The 18,262-nt window shown below is 45.5% G+C and overlaps 1 protein-coding gene across 1 annotated transcript in view; it reads left to right on the top strand.

Annotated features, from left to right (window-relative positions):
• The window catches only part of Suclg2 (succinate-CoA ligase GDP-forming subunit beta), a 270,105-nt gene extending 252,311 nt beyond the window's left edge, over nucleotides 1-17,794 (top strand). The window contains 1 exon segment of the mRNA NM_001100750.1: nucleotides 16,757-17,794. Within this exon segment, the coding sequence (NP_001094220.1) occupies nucleotides 16,757-16,872 (116 nt within the window). The 3' untranslated portion in view covers nucleotides 16,873-17,794.
• Nucleotides 17,795-18,262: the final 468 nt, after the last annotated feature.

Below are 18,262 nucleotides of genomic sequence, written 5' to 3'. Positions count from 1 at the left end.
ATTGCCTTCTATAGCCAAACCATAGCAGGAGGAGTGGAGGCCCAGGTCAGCATTTTAGACTGATGGTCTGGCATGGTCACAGTTATCTTCCATTGTCTATAAGATACACAGTGATTGAAAGCCATAGGGAGACTCAAGGAAAATGCAAAGGGAAAGGCCTTGCAGATTTTAAGATCTCTTCAAAAGATCTGTCCTACAGCATGCACAAGACCTGAACAAGCTCTTGACAGACCAAATCCCATCATGGAGGGGGTGTGGAAGCTTGAAGCCCACCCCTACATAGCCAAGAAGCTATGGGCAACTCCCAGCTTCTGGAAGAAGAAGAACAAACACATCCTAATGGAAGGCCACACATCTAAGACTCTGCGGGCAGACTACCTGGACTCGGTGATAAAAAGAAGACAAGGTGGGTGGATGGGAAGGGGTTGATGGGAGAGGGATTGGAAAGAGGAGACAGAACACACTGTATAAATCCTCAAAGGATTGAAACTTCTAAAAACAGAAGCTGTGTTCTGTGTCTGCAGACGATGGCAGGGAATAAAGTACTGCAGCCTGGTTCTGCTCGCCAGAGGCTCCTTTGCATTCTGGTTTAATATTACAGTTGAACATGGCTGGCATTAATATTCATGCTGCCTTTTTTTGAGGGATATCATAATTGAAAGCAAAAGCATATGCACCTAGGATTAGCTCTCAGTGAACACACATTAGATGTGATCCTGAACTTTGCATTTGTGGTCAGGAGATTGCCTCTTGGTCAGAGACTTCCTGCTGCTAAGGCTGGCTACTCCCACAGCAGTCCTGTAAATACCCTGTCCTCACCCTGTTTGTCTTGTTACCACGGCTGTGATACAGCTCCACAGGCCACCTTACACCAGCCTTAATTTTCATAGAATGGGTAGATCAGATCCTCACCCCAAGGTGAAGAATCTCAAGTCATTCAGCTACTTGGGAATAAAGCCGGGTGTGAAATTTCAACTTCCTCACCTGGAGTATGGGAATAAAAAATCCAAGTTGGACCCTCAGCACCCAATCAGAAGTCCAGTGTGGCAGTGTGTGCCTGTAATCTCAGCACTACAGAAGAGACCACATGATTCCAGTCTACGTAATTGGTAAGCTACAGATTCTGAGAGAGCCTGTCTCAGAAAATAATATGCAGAGTAATAGAGGAAGGCGCTTGGCATAGACCTCTATTTTTCAAAAGAACATTACATGCACATGCATGTGCATATGTACTTGGGGGCACATGCATGAATTGACATATATACAAGTAACAGCATCATAATACCATTCATTGTAAGGCACAAATGAGTTTTCCAATAGTCTAAATAGGTCTGATCTTAGTAAATGTTACCTGTGTGATTTGTACTAGCCATGACATCTGAACCCTTGTTACTAACACTTCTAAGATCCTGTGTATCATGGCCATTGGCTGCCAGGTGGTGTTCAACCTGAGACTTGGGTCATCTCAAAGACGGGAGAGGGATACAGGACAGTGGGAGTTTTGCCTCTGGTTCTGTTCGCAGAGAGTTCTTTTATGTGTTGTGGATAGTAGTCTTCTGTCAAGTATGTAGCTGGTAGAGATGCTCTCCCACTCCATAGGCCCCCTCTCCACTCAGTTAATTGTTTTCTTAGTCTTGCAGTTTTTGTTTTAGGAAGTCCCACTCGTCAATTGTTGGTCTTAATTCCTAGTCAAATGGAGTCTCATTCAGAAAGACCTCTCTTACACCTGCATCCTGTTAGATGCTACCCGTGTTTTCTTCCAGTGGCTTCAGTGTTTCCGCTTTCACATGACATCTTTGATGCATTTGGAGTTAATTTTCATGCAAGGTAGCAGATGCAGGCCTAATTTCATTCTTTTGCATGTGGACATTAGTTTTCCCAGCACCATTTGCTGATGTTTCTCTCCAGTGTGTTTTTAGCATCTATGGCAAATACCAGATGATTCTAGTTGTATGTACTCATATTTGGGTCTTCTACCTCATTGGTCTACATGTCTGCTCTTGTGCCAGTACCGTATGGCTGTTTTATGACAGTAACTCCACAACACACCTTGAAAGTTAGAATGGCAAATTTTGGAATGGCCTTGTTCTTCTTACTCAGGGTAGTTTTTGTGGTTCTGTGTAAAATTTTTGTGGTGATTTGAATGGGAATGGCCCCACAGGCTTCTGTCTGAATGTTTGGTTCTCAGTTTGTAGAACTGTTTGGTAAGGGTTAAGAGGTGAGGTCTTGTTGGACTTGTATCACGGAGGCTAGGTTTTGAGGTTTCAAAAACCCATGCCATTTCAATTTGCGTTCTCTCTACATTGGATCGGGGTGTAAACTCTCAGCTACTGCCCCAGCACCAAGGCTGCCTTTCTTCTGCTGAGCTCCTGGCATCATGGTCATGGACTCACCCTCCGAACTGTGTCCGTGATATCTTTCACAACATGTCTGTTGAATTATTCCATTACTAAAAGAATAACAAGAGAAAAGACATTCAAAACATCACCTAAATACTAGTCCTTCAGACCTTTGTCTGACGATGGCTTGAAAGGAGGAGCAGGACACAGGACACAGGACCCTCAGGAGCCTACTGCTTTGTAGAATGTGACCTTTCTACTCCAAGGAAAGAAAAGAAGCCTCAGAGCAGACCTGAACCTTTCCAGACCCTGGGAGCCATACTGTCTGTGTCACTGCCCTAGCTCTGCCATTGCAGAGCATAGCAATCAGCAGCCTGCAAGTGCATCAGCTTGGCCCTGCTCCATCAAAACTCTATTTATGGGCTCTGAAATTTGAATTTCATGTAATTTTCATGTATCACAAAATATTATTCTGATTTTTTGCCCAGCTATTTAAAAATATGAAAACTATTCTTAGCTTACAAGTAGCATGCAAAGAGGCTGTGGGCTGCACTGGGCTTAGAAGCCATAGTGTGCCAGCCCTGATTTAGAACAGGAGGCTGAAGCAAGCCCATGATAGCTCACCGACTCCTTGTCCGGTACCTGGGCCTCAGTTTCCCCAGTGAGATCAAGTGAATGCTGAGCCTGAAGAATTGCCAGCATTTCTTTATGTGTGGTACTCCACGGTGCATGGCCGGTGTGTGGTTCTAATTTCAGATAAATCTAAACTCTAATCTTTTTCTATCTTCCAACTTGCTGGGCGTCATTAGGTCAGCTGCTAAGTCTCCTGGTACCTTGGTTACTTTATCTGTGAAATAGGGCTAAAATGCTGCTGATTTTAGATTTGCTTTGAGAATTGAGTTTTATGATATTTAGGAACCTGTAATCACATATAGGCAGCAAGCTTGTACTGTTTTCAATATTATCTTTATAGTCTCTTTTAGAATCTAGCAACATGTAGCTAATATATATTTAATAATGGCATTGTATTCTTCTAAAATGAAAAAAAAAAAAACTGAGTGATTAGGCCAGGGAATTGGCTTAGTTATAGTAAAGTACCTGCTGCATGAACATGAGAATCTGAGTTCAGATCCTGAGAGCCCATATTAGCAGATGGAGCAGCAGTGTAACCTCTGGGCTGGGCTGGGCCGGGCCGGGCCGGGCTGGGCCGGGCCGGGCCGGGCTGGGCCGGGCCGGGCTGGGCCGGGCTGGGCTGGGCCGGGCTGGGCTGGGCTGGGCTGGGCCGGGCTGGGCCGGGCCGGGCTGGGCTGGGCTGGGCCGGGCTGGGCTGGGCTGGGCCGGGCTGGGCCGGGCTGGGCCGGGCTGGGCTGGGCTGGGCCGGGCTGGGCTGGGCTGGGCTGGGCTGGGCTGGGCTGGGCCGGGCCGGGCCGGGCCGGGCTGGGCTGGGCTGGGCTGGGCTGGGCTGGGCCGGGCCGGGCCGGGCCGGGCTGGGCTGGGCTGGGCCGGGCTGGGATGGGCTGGGATGGGCTGGGATGGGCTGGGCTGGGCTGGGCTGGGCTGGGCTGGGCTGGGCTGGGATTGGCTAGGCTATACTGGGCTGGGCTGGGCTGGGATGGGCTGGGATGGGCTGGGCTGAGCTGGGATGGGCTGGGATGGGCTGGGATGGGCTGGGATGGGCTGGGATGGGCTGGGATTGGCTAGGCTATACTGGGCTGGGCTGGGATGAGCTGGGATGGGCTGGGATGGGCTGGGATGAGCTGGGATGGGCTGGGATGGGCTAGGCTATACTGGGCTGGGCTGGGCTGGGCTGGGCTGTGGTGGTAAAAGTGAAGGGAGATAAACAAATGCGAGCTTCTGGCCTGTCTGGCCAGTTTGGTAAAATGAACTCTAGGTTCCGTGAGAAATCCTGTTGAAAACATAAGGTAGAGAATGATGAAGGAGTACACCCAATGCTGACCTCTGGCCTCCACGGGCACACATGTGTACACACATGTATACAAACACACATACATGCATGCATACATACACACATCTGAATTCCTATAAAAATAATAATTCAGAAGAGGCTTCTATACATTTCTGTACTAGACAGTGTTTTAATTCCTGCTCCTGGGGTAAAGGCTGGCTTGAGTTGGGGCAGGGCAAAGGCTGCATCTCTTCACCCAAACCCTGTCAGCCCTGGCCAGTGGCATCTCTCCTGCCTGGTGAAAACACAGGCGTGTGTTGATAAATTACCCCTGCATCTCTGTTTACAGCTCTCTTCCTCCACCCAGTGGCAGGAAGCCACTATAGAACACTTGGAAGTAGAGACATTTTTATGTGTTGAATGGGATTATTTTTCTCATGTCCCCTAGCAGCCAAGCAGGAGTCTGTGTTGAGCCAGTGCCCCCTTTGGTGCACTACACACTGTCATTCTCGAGGCCTGTAAGTGGGTAGGTAGCCACATGGCCAAATGGCTGTCAAGAAGCCAGACCTCAGAAGTGACAGCCAGATGAGCCGTGCGGGTGGATCAGTTATGCGTCTGGGTGGTTATTAAGCAGGTTTTCCTGCAGCCTCACTGAAAAGCATGGCAGCATTTAATAAATATTAAAGCCTGTCACCAGCACCATCTAAGTGTGGGAAAATGATCAATTTCCGTCATAATTGTGTGCAGGGACATAAACACTCTCTTTAGAACACTTAATTCCATGTCAGAGTTTAAAGTGGCTGTGATGGTTTCCATTTAAAAATAAAGTCAGAAAGGGGGCTGAGGATAGGTGTCAGCCATGGAGGTCAGAGAGCAGAAAGAAGCCTCAAACACTTCAATAATACCATTCCACAAAAGACGGAGAAACTCACAAGCATTTGCCCAGGGTGTCCTCGCTCCCCGTGACCTGATTTTTACTGGCTCCTTTTTTCTTTGCAACCTCTCTTCTCTTTCCCCTCCAGCTGCTTTGTCAACCAGAAGGAGGAAGCAAATGGTAGCAATTGCTGGTCAGGCCAGGCTGGGGACAAAGCCCAGCCAAGCAGGGGAGAGGAAGAAAAGACAAAGGACAGGGCAGGGACACAGACCAAGGGCAAGCTCCCCGAATCTTCACCTATGGTCACCTTTTCTCCCCTGCCTTCCCGTCCTCACATGGTCATCCTCGGGCTTGTTCCCCATAGTGCTCTCTTCACATGTGTAGCAAGTTGGCCTCCCCCTAACCTCCTTCTGATCTCCGTCTGCTCGCAGCAGCTCTCCTTGGATCTGCTTCTCAGTGCAGTCCGGTTCATTCCTGGGCTATTTGAGTGTTACCATCCCTTCACACCCTGCTTCTTCCAAGCATGCTAGTATAGCTTAATAATTAAGACTGTAATTAAAGTATAACAGCAAGTATAATTAAAATTCACTTTAGTAGATCCTGAAATTATGAAGCAATTAGGTATTTTGGTGTGGCACTGAAGATGCTGCCAGGAGGAAGGGGGAGGGCTCCCTTCCCGCTTCTGCTTCCCCCTGACTTCACCCACTGGTGTAACGAAAGAGTAAGACCTTTCTTCACTTGGGGCACTGCACGGTAAGAGAATTGTTAGCAGCTTAGAGCCTGCCCTGGAGAGTAGCGAGGGCAAATGGAGTGCCAGGACCTGGAGTCACTGTCAAAGCCTCTGGAGAACCCTCAGATTTGCGAAATGATCAGAGAGGATCTGTCCAAACCTCTCTCCTCAGGCATCACCATTCGTGACTGTGGCTGTCCTTATGCAATCTGTCAGCTCACATGTAGCATGTGACTGATACTGCAAGATACCCTGAGAAGCAAACCTAACACTGAAGTGGTTGTGTAGCGGACTGTGGGAAATGTCACCAAGCTGCCCCACAGGGCACATCTCTGTTGCGGTGTAGAGATCACGGAGTACTCCAATAGCACATCTGACAGGCCTGCTGTAGCTGGAACACTGAAGGTAGTGGCAAGGAAAGAGGCCCAGGAGACGAAGAGAGCTTCCAGGGAGCGGATGGACACAGGGCAAAGGACAGTGGGGCCCTGGGTGCCTGCCGAGGCACTTGTGAATTTTAAAATCAATCCTTTTTATTCCCCTTGAGGAGCCTACTCCTAGGCCAGATGCTGCAGATGATATTAATTAAGAACTTGAATTATTTATGCTGTTGGTTCCAAGGAAAAGCAGCAGCTTCAAATGTAAGTTTTTTTAGAAATCAGCATCTATTTCGTCCTTACACATGGAGAATTCAGGTAATAGTGAATAGAGAATTCTGAGTGAGTAGTTCTCTGAATGGGTGAAGACATTCAAAAAAAAGCTAACCCCCAAAATACCAGGATAGGGGTGGGAGAGAGACCAGGAATAATTATGTTCTGCAACTGGGTGGAGGTCTGGGGAGCTGGGTGCTGAGACTGGAGAGTGCCAGAAAGGAAAAGCTCTTGTACTTTTCCTTAGGTTTTTGTCTATGGCAGACTGAAGGGCACCTAGGGAGGGTATCCCAGTCAATCGGAAGGGATGGAAATGACACATCAAACTCTGGTCCAGAGATGTACTTCTAGGTCAGGCAAGTGTTTTGCTTCACTCTGCCACTGCTCCGTGACAGCCACACCTTCAGGCTAATATGTGCATGGTACACACCCTGTCCTGCTTCTCAGCCTCTGGAACCCAGACTCAGTCCTTACCAGGGAATCAAAATGGACACTGGGATCCTGTAATGAAGTAGTATAGCTTTACGTCTGTGTTATGTCTCTCTCTGTGCATAGCAGATGATTCCTTTGAAAGTGCAAAGGAAGGGTGTGAACATCGTACATATCTGAAGGCAGGAATCTGGGTGTGGCGTGGCTGGGTCCTCACACCTAATCTTCATCGAGTTGTTGGAAAAGTGTGTTCGGCAGGACCACAGCTTGCTAAGTTCACTTTCGAGTTCCTAAGGCTTCTGTGGTTAGTAATAGGATGCTGTTCCCTGGCTGCCTTATTGCTCCGTAGCCATTGGCTAGAGGTTGTCCTTGGGTGCTTGACAAGTGGGCTTTGTCCATAGGGTAGCTTCAAATATTAGCAGTTTGCCAGGGAATGGTACAAGTGTTAAAGTAGACAGGACAAACAGAAAGCACGGGCTTTTATATCTCATCTCAGAAGTGATATCCCATCATTCTTAGATACTTACACAGTGAAAGGAGAAAAGTTCCAGGATCATGTGGTCAGCAAGAGGCAGAGTCAGTCACTTGCACTATCCAGTGCTGTTTTAGAAGCTCCCTGTGACAACACTGAAAAACAATGGGTTGGGTATAGAAATAGCTCAGTCAGCAAATACTTGCCATTCAATCTTGAGGACCTGAACTCAGTTGCAGAACCAACATAAAATAGCCATGCATTAGTGGTGTCCAGTTGCAATGCCGACACTGAAGAGTGAAGACATTTGGGTCCCTGGGGTTCCTGCTTTGTGACTCCAGGCCAATGAGAGGCCTTGTCTTAAAACACACACAGACTCACACACACCACAGTGGACAGCCACAGAGGATCTACACCTGGCCATCTGTCATCGACATAACTGCATGTACACACACACACACACACACACACACACATACACACACACACACCACAGTGGACAGCCACACCTGGCCATCTGTCATCGACATAACTACTTGTACACACACACACTCTCTTGATTCCAAGTAAAACCAGCCCCTGAATAACAACCATTCTGTCAAGGGCTTAGCATTATTGAAATTTTCTTCTCATTCAAATAGAGTCTGAAAAGGTGAGTGAGTCAGATGCTAGGCTCTGCCACATAATCAAGTATCTAATTTGAAGAAGTCATTGCTATCCTTAAAAGGGTGCCTCCCAGGGTTATCCTTACTGATAGTGTAGCTGAAAGTATAACAGAGATGTAAATGTCACTTTATTTCCTCAGATGCAGTGAGGAGAGCCCTGCCCAAGCTGTGTGTTTGGGCTGTGCCTAGGACTTTTCCTTCTCTGTTCTAACTATCCCTAACCCTCGGTCTGGAAGCTTCTAATCTAATCTTCCAGGCTGACGGATTCAATCCAGCTTCTTTCAGCTTCTGACTAAATTGCTCGGCTTGACCTCACACTAACTTTTGGCAGTCTGGTCTAATCTCCTGGTTCCTTCTCATTCTCTGACTCATTCTGTCTTCACCTGTGTCTAGCGCTCTCTCTCTCTCTCTCTCTCTCTCTCTCTCTCTCTCTCTCTCTCTCTCTCTCTCTCTCTCTCTCTCTGCAACCTGTCTCTGTCAAACTCTCCTGGTAAAATCGCCATGCACACATACTGCATCCCCACACCACCGCACCGCTGACCGACTTCATCCGTGAGAGCAGGACGAGAGCACCTACTCGTAGCTGGTGTTGAAAATCATATGTGCATCACAGCTGCTGGGGATTACCCTGGCATGCATGCGTACACAGCGAGCTTTAGCTCCAAGGAAGATAATAATACACAGAGATAAGGAATCTAAAGCCCCACCCCTCGCAGAGAGACTACAATGCTGTGGCTACTGACATCACACCCAGGCTCATGCAGACAGCCTTATTTAAACCCAGTAGGGCACACACAAAAGCTGCAGAAGTAGGAGGGACCTATGAGAATTGTATTGGGCAAAGGAGGGATGTGAGAGGGGGTAACGGGGTGGAAGTTTATGAATCCATCAAGGAATTAAGATATTTTAAAGAAGTTGCAGGGCTGGGGAGAAATCTCAGTGGTAAGAGCACTTGTCTCAGTTCCAGAGGACTTGGGGCTTATAACCCCCAGCATTCACATGGGGGCTCAGGGCCATCTATAGCTCCAGGTACAGAGGATCTGATGTCCTCTTCTGGCCTCTGCAGTCACCAAGCATGCACATGGGGAAAGGACATACATGCAGGCAAAGCAGTCATAATTGTTTTTTAAAGTTGAAATTCAAGGAAGCTAAGTGATTAACTAAACCCCATACTCTAAATGCATGACAGAGATGAGAGCCTTAGTCTCTGCACCCAGGAGAGGTGTGACGCCCAGTCTTCCATTCCCAGTTCTTTTTTTTTTTTTTTTTTTTTTTTTTTTTTTTTATTAACTTGAGTATTTCTTATATACATTTCGAGTGTTATTCCCTTTCCCGGTTTCCGGGCAAACATCCCCCTCCCCCCTCCCCTTCCTTATGGGTGTTCCCCTCCCAACCCTCCCCCCATTGCCGCCCTCCCCCCATAGACTAGTTCACTGTGGGTTCAGTCTTAGCAGGACCCAGGGCTTCCCCTTCCACTGGTGCTCTTACTAGGATATTCATTGCTACCTATGGGGTCAGAGTCCAGGGTCAGTCCATGTATAGTCTTTAGGTAGTGGCTTAGTCCCTGGAAGCTCTGGTTGCTTGGCATTGTTGTACTTTTGGGGTCTCGAGCCCCTTCAAGCTCTTCCAGTTCTTTCTCTGATTCCTTCAATAGGGGACCTATTCTCAGTTCAGTGGTTTGCTGCTGGCATTCGCCTCTATATTTGCTGTATTCTGGCTGTCTCTCTCAGGAGCGATCTACATCCGGCTCCTGTCGGTCTGCACTTCTTTGCTTCATCCATCTTGTCTAATTGGGTGGCTGTATATGTATGGGCCACATGTGGGGCAGGCTCTGAATGGGTGTTCCTTCAGTCTCTGTTTTAATCTTTGCCTCTCCCTTCCCTGCCAAGGGTATTCTTTTTCCTCATTTAAAGAAGGAGTGAAGCATTCACATTTTGATCATCCGTCTTGAGTTTCGTTTGTTCTAGGGATCTAGGGTAATTCAAGCATTTGGGCTAATAGCCACTTATCAATGAGTGCATACCATGTATGTCTTTCTGTGATTGGGTTAGCTCACTCAGGATGATATTTTCCAGTTCCAACCATTTGCCTACGAATTTCATAAACTCGTTGTTTTTGATAGCTGAGTAATATTCCATTGTGTAGATGTACCACATTTTCTGTATCCATTCCTCTGTTGAAGGGCATCTGGGTTCTTTCCAGCTTCTGGCTATTATAAATAAGGCTGCGATGAACATAGTGGAGCACGTGTCTCTTTTATATGTTGAGGCATCTTTTGGGTATATGCCCAAGAGAGGTATAGCTGGATCATCAGGCAGTTCAATGTCCAATTTTCTGAGGAACCTCCAGACTGATTTCCAGAATGGTTTTACCAGTCTGCAATCCCACCAACAATGGAGGAGTGTTCCTCTTTCTCCACATCCTCGCCAGCATCTGCTGTCACCTGAGTTTTTGATCTTAGCCAATCGCACTGGTGTGAGGTGAAATCTCAGGGTTGTTTTGATTTGCATTTCCCTTATGACTAAAGATGTTGAACATTTCTTTAGGTGTTTCTCAGCCATTCGGCATTCCTCAGCTGTGAATTCTTTGTTTAGCTCTGAACCCCATTTTTTAATAGGGTTATTTGTTTCCCTGCGGTCTAACTTCTTGAGTTCTTTGTATATTTTGGAAATAAGGCCTCTATCTGTTGTAGGATTGGTAAAGATCTTTTCCCAATCTGTTGGTTGCCGTTTTGTCCTAACCACAGTGTCCTTTGCCTTACAGAAGCTTTGCAGTTTTATGAGATCCCATTTGTCGATTCTTGATCTTAGAGCATAAGCCATTGGTGTTTTGTTCAGGAAATTTTTTCCAGTGCCCATGTGTTCCAGATGCTTCCCTAGTTTTTCTTCTATTAGTTTGAGTGTGTCTGGTTTGATGTGGAGGTCCTTGATCCACTTGGACTTAAGCTTTGTACAGGGTGATAAGGATGGATCGATCTGCATTCTTCTACATGTTGCCCTCCAGTTGAACCAGCACCATTTGCTGAAAATACTATCTTTTTTCCATTGGATGGTTTTGGCTCCTTTGTCAAAAATCAAGTGACCATAGGTGTGTGGGTTCATTTCTGGGTCTTCAATTCTATTCCATTGGTCTATCTGTCTGTCTCTGTACCAATACCATGCAGTTTTTATCACTATTGCTCTGTAATACTGCTTGAGTTCAGGGATAGTGATTCCCCCTGAAGTCCTTTTATTGTTGAGGATAGCTTTAGCTATCCTGGGTTTTTTGTTATTCCAGATGAATTTGCAAATTGTTCTGTCTAACTCTTTGAAGAATTGGATTGGTATTTTGATGGGGATTTCATTGAATCTGTAGATCGCTTTTGGTAAGATGGCCATTTTTACCATATTAATCCTGCCAATCCATGAGCATGGGAGATCTTTCCATCTTCTGAGGTCTTCTTCAATTTCTTTCCTCAGTGTCTTGAAGTTCTTATTGTACAGATCTTTTACTTGCTTGGTTAAAGTCACACCGAGGTACTTTATATTATTTGGGTCTATTATGAAGGGTGTCGTTTCCCTAATTTCTTTCTCGGCTTGTTTCTCTTTTGTATAGAGGAAGGCAACTGATTTATTTGAGTTAATTTTATACCCAGCCACTTTGCTGAAGTTGTTTATCAGCTTTAGTAGTTCTCTGGTGGAACTTTTGGGATCACTTAAATATACTATCATGTCATCTGCAAATAGTGATATTTTGACCTCTTCTTTTCCGATCTGTATCCCTTTGATCTCCTTTTGTTGTCTGATTGCTCTGGCTAGAACTTCAAGAACTATATTGAATAAGTAGGGAGAGAGTGGGCAGCCTTGTCTAGTCCCTGATTTTAGTGGGATTGCTTCAAGTTTCTCTCCATTTAGTTTAATGTTAGCAACTGGTTTGCTGTATATGGCTTTTACTATGTTTAGGTATGGGCCTTGAATTCCTATTCTTTCCAGGACTTTTATCATGAAGGGGTGTTGAATTTTGTCAAATGCTTTCTCAGCATCTAATGAAATGATCATGTGGTTCTGTTCTTTCAGTTTGTTTATATAATGCATCACGTTGATGGTTTTCCGTATATTAAACCATCCCTGCATGCCTGGGATGAAGCCTACTTGATCATGGTGGATGATTGTTTTGATGTGCTCTTGAATTCGGTTTGCCAGAATTTTATTGAGTATTTTTGCGTCGATATTCATAAGGGAAATTGGTCTGAAGTTCTCTTTCTTTGTTGTGTCTTTGTGTGGTTTAGGTATAAGAGTAATTGTGGCTTCGTAGAAGGAATTCGGTAGGGCTCCATCTGTTTCAATTTTGTGGAATAGTTTGGATAATATTGGTATGAGGTCTTCTATGAAGGTTTGATAGAATTCTGCACTAAACCCGTCTGGACCTGGGCTCTTTTTGGTTGGGAGACCTTTAATGACTGCTTCTATTTCCTTAGGAGTTATGGGGTTGTTTAACTGGTTTATCTGTTCCTGATTTAACTTCGATACTTGGTATCTGTCTAGGAAATTGTCCATTTCCTGAAGATTTTCAAATTTTGTTGAATATAGGTTTTTATAGTAAGATCTGATGATTTTTTGAATTTCCTCTGAATCTGTAGTTATGTCTCCCTTTTCATTTCTGATTTTGTTAATTTGGACACACTCTCTGTGTCCTCTCGTTAGTCTGGCTAAGGGTTTATCTATCTTGTTGATTTTCTCAAAGAACCAACTTTTGGTTCTGTTGATTCTTTCTATGGTCCTTTTTGTTTCTACTTGGTTGATTTCAGCTCTGAGTTTGATTATTTCCTGCCTTCTACTCCTCCTGGGTGTATTTGCTTCTTTTTGTTCTAGAGCTTTTAGGTGTGCTGTCAAGCTGCTGACATATGCTCTTTCCTGTTTCTTTCTGCAGGCACTCAGCGCTATGAGTTTTCCTCTTAGCACAGCTTTCATTGTGTCCCATAAGTTTGAGTATGTTGTATCTTCATTTTCATTAAATTCTAAAAAGTTTTTAATTTCTTTCTTTATTTCTTCCTTGACCAGGTTATCATTGAGTAGAGCATTGTTCAATTTCCACGTATATGTGGGCATTCTTCCCTTATTGTTATTGAAGACCAGTTTTAGGCCGTGGTGGTCCGATAGCACGCATGGGATTATTTCTATCTTTCTGTACCTGTTGAGGCCCGTTTTTTGACCAATTATATGGTCAATTTTGGAGAAAGTACCATGAGGAGCTGAGAAGAAGGTATATCCTTTTGCTTTAGGATAGAATGTTCTATAAATATCCGTTAAGTCCATTTGGCTCATGACTTCTCTTAGTCTGTCTACATCACTGTTTAATTTCTGTTTCCATGATCTGTCCATTGATGAGAGTGGGGTGTTGAAATCTCCCACTATTATTGTGTGAGGTGCAATGTGTGTTTTGAGCTTTAGTAAGGTTTCTTTTACATATGTAGGGGCCCTTGTATTTGGGGCATAGATATTTAGGATTGAGAGTTCATCTTGGTGGATTTTTCCTTTGATGAATATGAAGTGTCCTTCCTTATCTTTTTTGATGACTTTTAGTTGGAAATTGATTTTATTTGATATTAGAATGGCTACTCCAGCTTGCTTCTTCTGACCATTTGCTTGGAAAGTTGTTTTCCAGCCTTTCACTCTGAGGTAGTGTCTGTCTTTGTCTCTGAGGTGTGTTTCCTGTAGGCAGCAGAATGCAGGGTCCTCTTTGCGTATCCAGTTTGTTAATCTATGTCTTTTTATTGGGGAGTTGAGGCCATTGATATTGAGAGATATTAAGGAATAGTGATTATTGCTTCCCGTTATATTCATATTTGATGTGAGGTTATGTTTGTGTGCTTTCATTCTCTTTGTTTTGTTGCCAAGACGATTAGTTTCTTGCTTCTTCTAGGGTATAGCTTGCCTCCTTATGTTGGGCTTTACCATTTATTATCCTTTGTAGTGCTGGATTTGTAGAAAGATATTGTGTAAATTTGGTTTTGTCATGGAATATCTTGGTTTCTCGATCAATGTTAATTGAGAGTTTTGCTGGATACAGTAATCTGGGCTGGCATTTGTGTTCTCTTAGGGTCTGTATAACATCAGTCCAGGATCTTCTGGCCTTCATAGTTTCTGGCGAGAAGTCTGGTGTGATTCTGATAGGTCTCCCTCTATATGTTACTTGACCTTTTTCCCTTACTGCTTTTAATATTCTTTCTTTATTTTGTGCGTTTGGTGTTTTGACAATTATGTGACGGGAGGTGTTTCTTTTCTGGTCCAATCTATTTGGAGTTCTGTAGGCTTCCTGTATGTCTATGGGTATCTCTTTTTTTAGGTTAGGGAAGTTTTCTTCTATGATTTTGTTGAAGATATTTACTGGTCCTTTGAGCTGGGAGTCTTCACTCTCTTCTATACCTATTATCCTTAGGTTTGATCTTCTCATTGAGTCCTGGATTTCCTGTATGTTTTGGACCAGTAGCTTTTTCCGCTTTACATTATCTTTGACAGTTGAGTCAATGATTTCTATGGAATCTTCTGCTCCTGAGATTCTCTCTTCCATCTCTTGTATTCTGTTGGTGAAGCTTGTATCTACAGCTCCTTGTCTCTTCTTTTGGTTTTCTATATCCAGGGTTGTTTCCATGTGTTCTTTCTTGATTGCTTCTATTTCCATTTTTAATTCCTTCAACTGTTTGATTGTGTTTTCCTGGAATTCTTTCAGGGATTTTTGCGATTCCTCTCTGTAGGCTTTTACTTGTTTATTAATGTTTTCCTGTGCTTCCCTAAGTGTGTTCAGGTCTTTCCTGAAGTCCTCCAGCATCATGATCAAATATGATTTTGAAACTAGATCTTGCTTTTCTGGTGTGTTTGGATATTCCATGTTTGTTTTGGTGGGAGAATTGGGCTCCGATGATGGCATGTAGTCTTGGTTTCTGTTGCTTGGGTTCCTGCGCTTGCCTCTCGCCATCAGATTATCTCTAGTGTTACTTTGTTCTGCTATTTCTGACAGTGGCTAGACTGTCCTATAAGCCTGTGTGTCAGGAGTGCTGTATACCTGTTTTCCTCTCTTTCAGTCAGTTATGGGGACAGAGTGTTCTGCTTTCGGGCGTGTAGTTTTTCCTCTCTACAGGTCTTCAGCTGTTCCTGTGGGCCTGTGTCTTGAGTTCACCAGGCAGCTTTCTTGCAGCAGAAAAGTTGGTCTTACCTGTGGTCCCGAGGCTCAGGTTTGCTCGTGGGGTGCTGTCCAGGGGCTCTCTGCAGCGGCAGCAACCAGGAAGACCTGTGCCGCCCCTTCCGGGAGCTTCAGTGCACCAGGGTTCCAGATGGTCTTTGGCTTTTTCCTCTGGCGTCCGAGATGTGTGTGCAGGGAGCAGTCTCTTCTGGTTTCCCAGGCCTGTCTGCCTCTCTGAAGGTTTAGCTCTCCCTCCCAAGGGATTTGGGTGCAGAGAACTGTTTATCCGGTCTGTTTCCTTCAGGGTCCGGCGGTGTCTCCGGCAGGGGTCCTGCCGCTCCTGGGCCCTCCCCCACGGGAGCCCAGAGGCCTTATACAGTTTCCTCTTGGGCCAGGGATGTGGGCAGGGGTGAGCAGTGTTGGTGGTCTCTTCCGCTCTGCAGCCTCAGGAGTGCCCACCTGACCAGGCGGTTGGGTCTCTCTCTCACCGGGTCTGGGAGCAGAGAGCTGCTGCGGGCCGGGATCCGCGGGTGTGGGACTTCCGGTAAACACAGAACGTGCCCGGTTCTAGAGAAATTCTGCTTCCGTGTGTCCCAAGCTCACCAGGCAGCTTTCTTGCAGCAGAAAATTTGGTCTTACCTGTGGTCCCGAGGCTCAAGTTCGCTCGTGGGGTGCTGCCCAGGGGCTCTCTGCAGCGGCAGCAACCAGGAAGACCTGTGCCGCCCCTTCCGGGAGCTTCAGTGCACCAGGGTTCCAGATGGTCTTTGGCTTTTTCCTCTGGTGTCCGAGATGTGTGTGCAGGGAGCAGTCTCTTCTGGTTTCCCAGGCCTGTCTGCCTCTCTGAAGGTTTAGCTCTCCCTCCCACGGGATTTGGGTGCAGAGAACTGTTTATCCGGTCTGTTTCCTTCAGGGTCCGGCGGTGTCTCCGGCAGGGGTCCTCCCATTCCCAGTTCTGAAGCAGACTCAGTCCCAGCACTTCCTCCTCAGCACAGTCCACTCTCCTGGCCATTGCCTCTGAGTGAGACATGTGGACCAAGTGCCCGCTCTTGTTTGTGCCCACAGAGAAAGGCATGTTCTCCATGGCCGTGCAGTTCAGAGCTTTGTTACAGATAAGTCCTCCTGGCAGCTGACTAGGAACACAGCAGCAGTTTCCTGACTTGCTTAAGTCACTTTATCTTTCAGGCCTATTCTCCCAGACTCAGCAAAGGGAGGTCAAGCTCAGACTTTCTTCCTTCAGATTTACTGAGAAACTTTGTGTGCATGCATGATCTGGAAGAATGCTTATTTCTCACTTTAGAGCACCAGAGAAAATACAGGCACTGTCTTTCTAATAAGTTCATTAAAGTGAAAAAGATTGGGTGAAAGTGTCAACTGGGCATATCTGAAAAGTCAGAGCTTGACAATAAAAAGCCACATGTGTCCTACATAAATTGTTGGCTTCAAGGGGGACCAGGCATCCTGGGATTCCGGTTGTCCAACATGACTTGGGTATGCCACTGGCAGACTAATTTAGCAATTGCTTGTTTCCTCTTCTAGGAACTAATGTCCAGGAGGCTCAGAACATCCTCAAAAGCAGCGGACTCCCCATTACGTCAGCTGTGGACCTGGAGGATGCAGCCAAGAAAGCTGTTGCCAGTGTGGCCAAGAAGTGATGGCTGCCCCTGGCTCCCATGAGGAAGGGCACATCCCTCACCACTCTGAGAGCTATTGTTTCCTCACTGGGAAGAGGGCACACACAAGGATCATCACATGAAAAAATATGAAGTCTGAGCTTTCTCCACTATGCTGTCCAGAGTGCCTAACGCTGATTTTATACTGTAGTCATTGTTTAAAAAAAAATCACTCCTGACAATTTCACACCTTCTCTTGCCCAGTCAGTAGCAGGGTCTACCAGCTGTGGCCACAGTCATTGTGGCCAAACAGCGTGCATAGGTACAGGATTTGAAGCCAGATCTAAGTTCATCCTTAAGAACTTTGTGGACATTTTTTCTACAGTAGACAATTTTATAGGACTCACAAGTTCAGACAGGATTATATTTAACATAGTAACTTCCAGAAGGTTATAGCGAAGACACCTGAGCTTCTGTGAACAGTGGTCTCCACTGTCTCCTAATCCAGTGCATTTAGAAAGACCACAACCATTCCAAAGTGTGGCTTATATTGGGCATCCCACGTTAATACATGTACATTGCACACACTTTACCCTTTGCCTTAATGTTGAATCTACTGCCTGCCTCACACTGAGTTACAGCCAGAAGCCTTAATCACAGGTTTGAAGTGGAAGGTTTCATTTTTTGTCAGAGTTGCTGAATGCTGATTTTTATCAAACTGTGCCATTAAGCCATTTCATGAAGAGGAGATCAAGCTGTTGGTGGTGGTCAGGATTTCCCTCTTGTCCCTTCCACCTCACATCTACCAGTTTGTCACAGAAAGATGAGATGTCATTGGAGAGAATGTGGCCTTCCTAATGATGTCCTTTTTTGTGACGGGAATTTTCTTAAACTTGATTTCTTTGTTTAATTTTAATAAATTTATAGTCATATTCATTTTAAATAAAATTGTTTTTCAGTGCTACTTAGCCGGATGGTTCTTGTTTCTGTCGTTTCACCATCTGTTCTTCTGAAGACACTAGCCTGTGCCGGAGTCCTAGATCCAGTTAAGAAACTGCAGTTGACCCAAATTTTCCATACCACTCTGCCTTGTCATGTGACCATTTCTGTGGCAGCGATCCAGAAGGACTTAAATGTACACGTTAGACATAAGCCCAGAAATATGTCTCTGACAGACAGGATGGTGTGGTACAGTCAAACCCTGCTGTGAAGCAGGGCCACCTTGGTTTGACAGTTTTCCCAACCGTGCACCAGTGTGTAGCCAGACACACTACTTTGTTCATTTCACGTCATCCTCACACATATCACAAGTGGACAACGTAAAGAGTCTTTATTTTATAAATCCTCATGTGCCATGGAGAAATAAACCATGACTAGATCGAATCCTCTACCTTTTCTCAACCATGGCAAGGAGTGAAGACCATTACCAAGG

This window comes from Rattus norvegicus, chromosome 4, assembly GCF_036323735.1.
Source record: "Rattus norvegicus strain BN/NHsdMcwi chromosome 4, GRCr8, whole genome shotgun sequence".
Lineage (NCBI taxonomy): Eukaryota > Metazoa > Chordata > Mammalia > Rodentia > Muridae > Rattus > Rattus norvegicus.
This window is presented reverse-complemented; position numbering and strand designations above follow the sequence as displayed.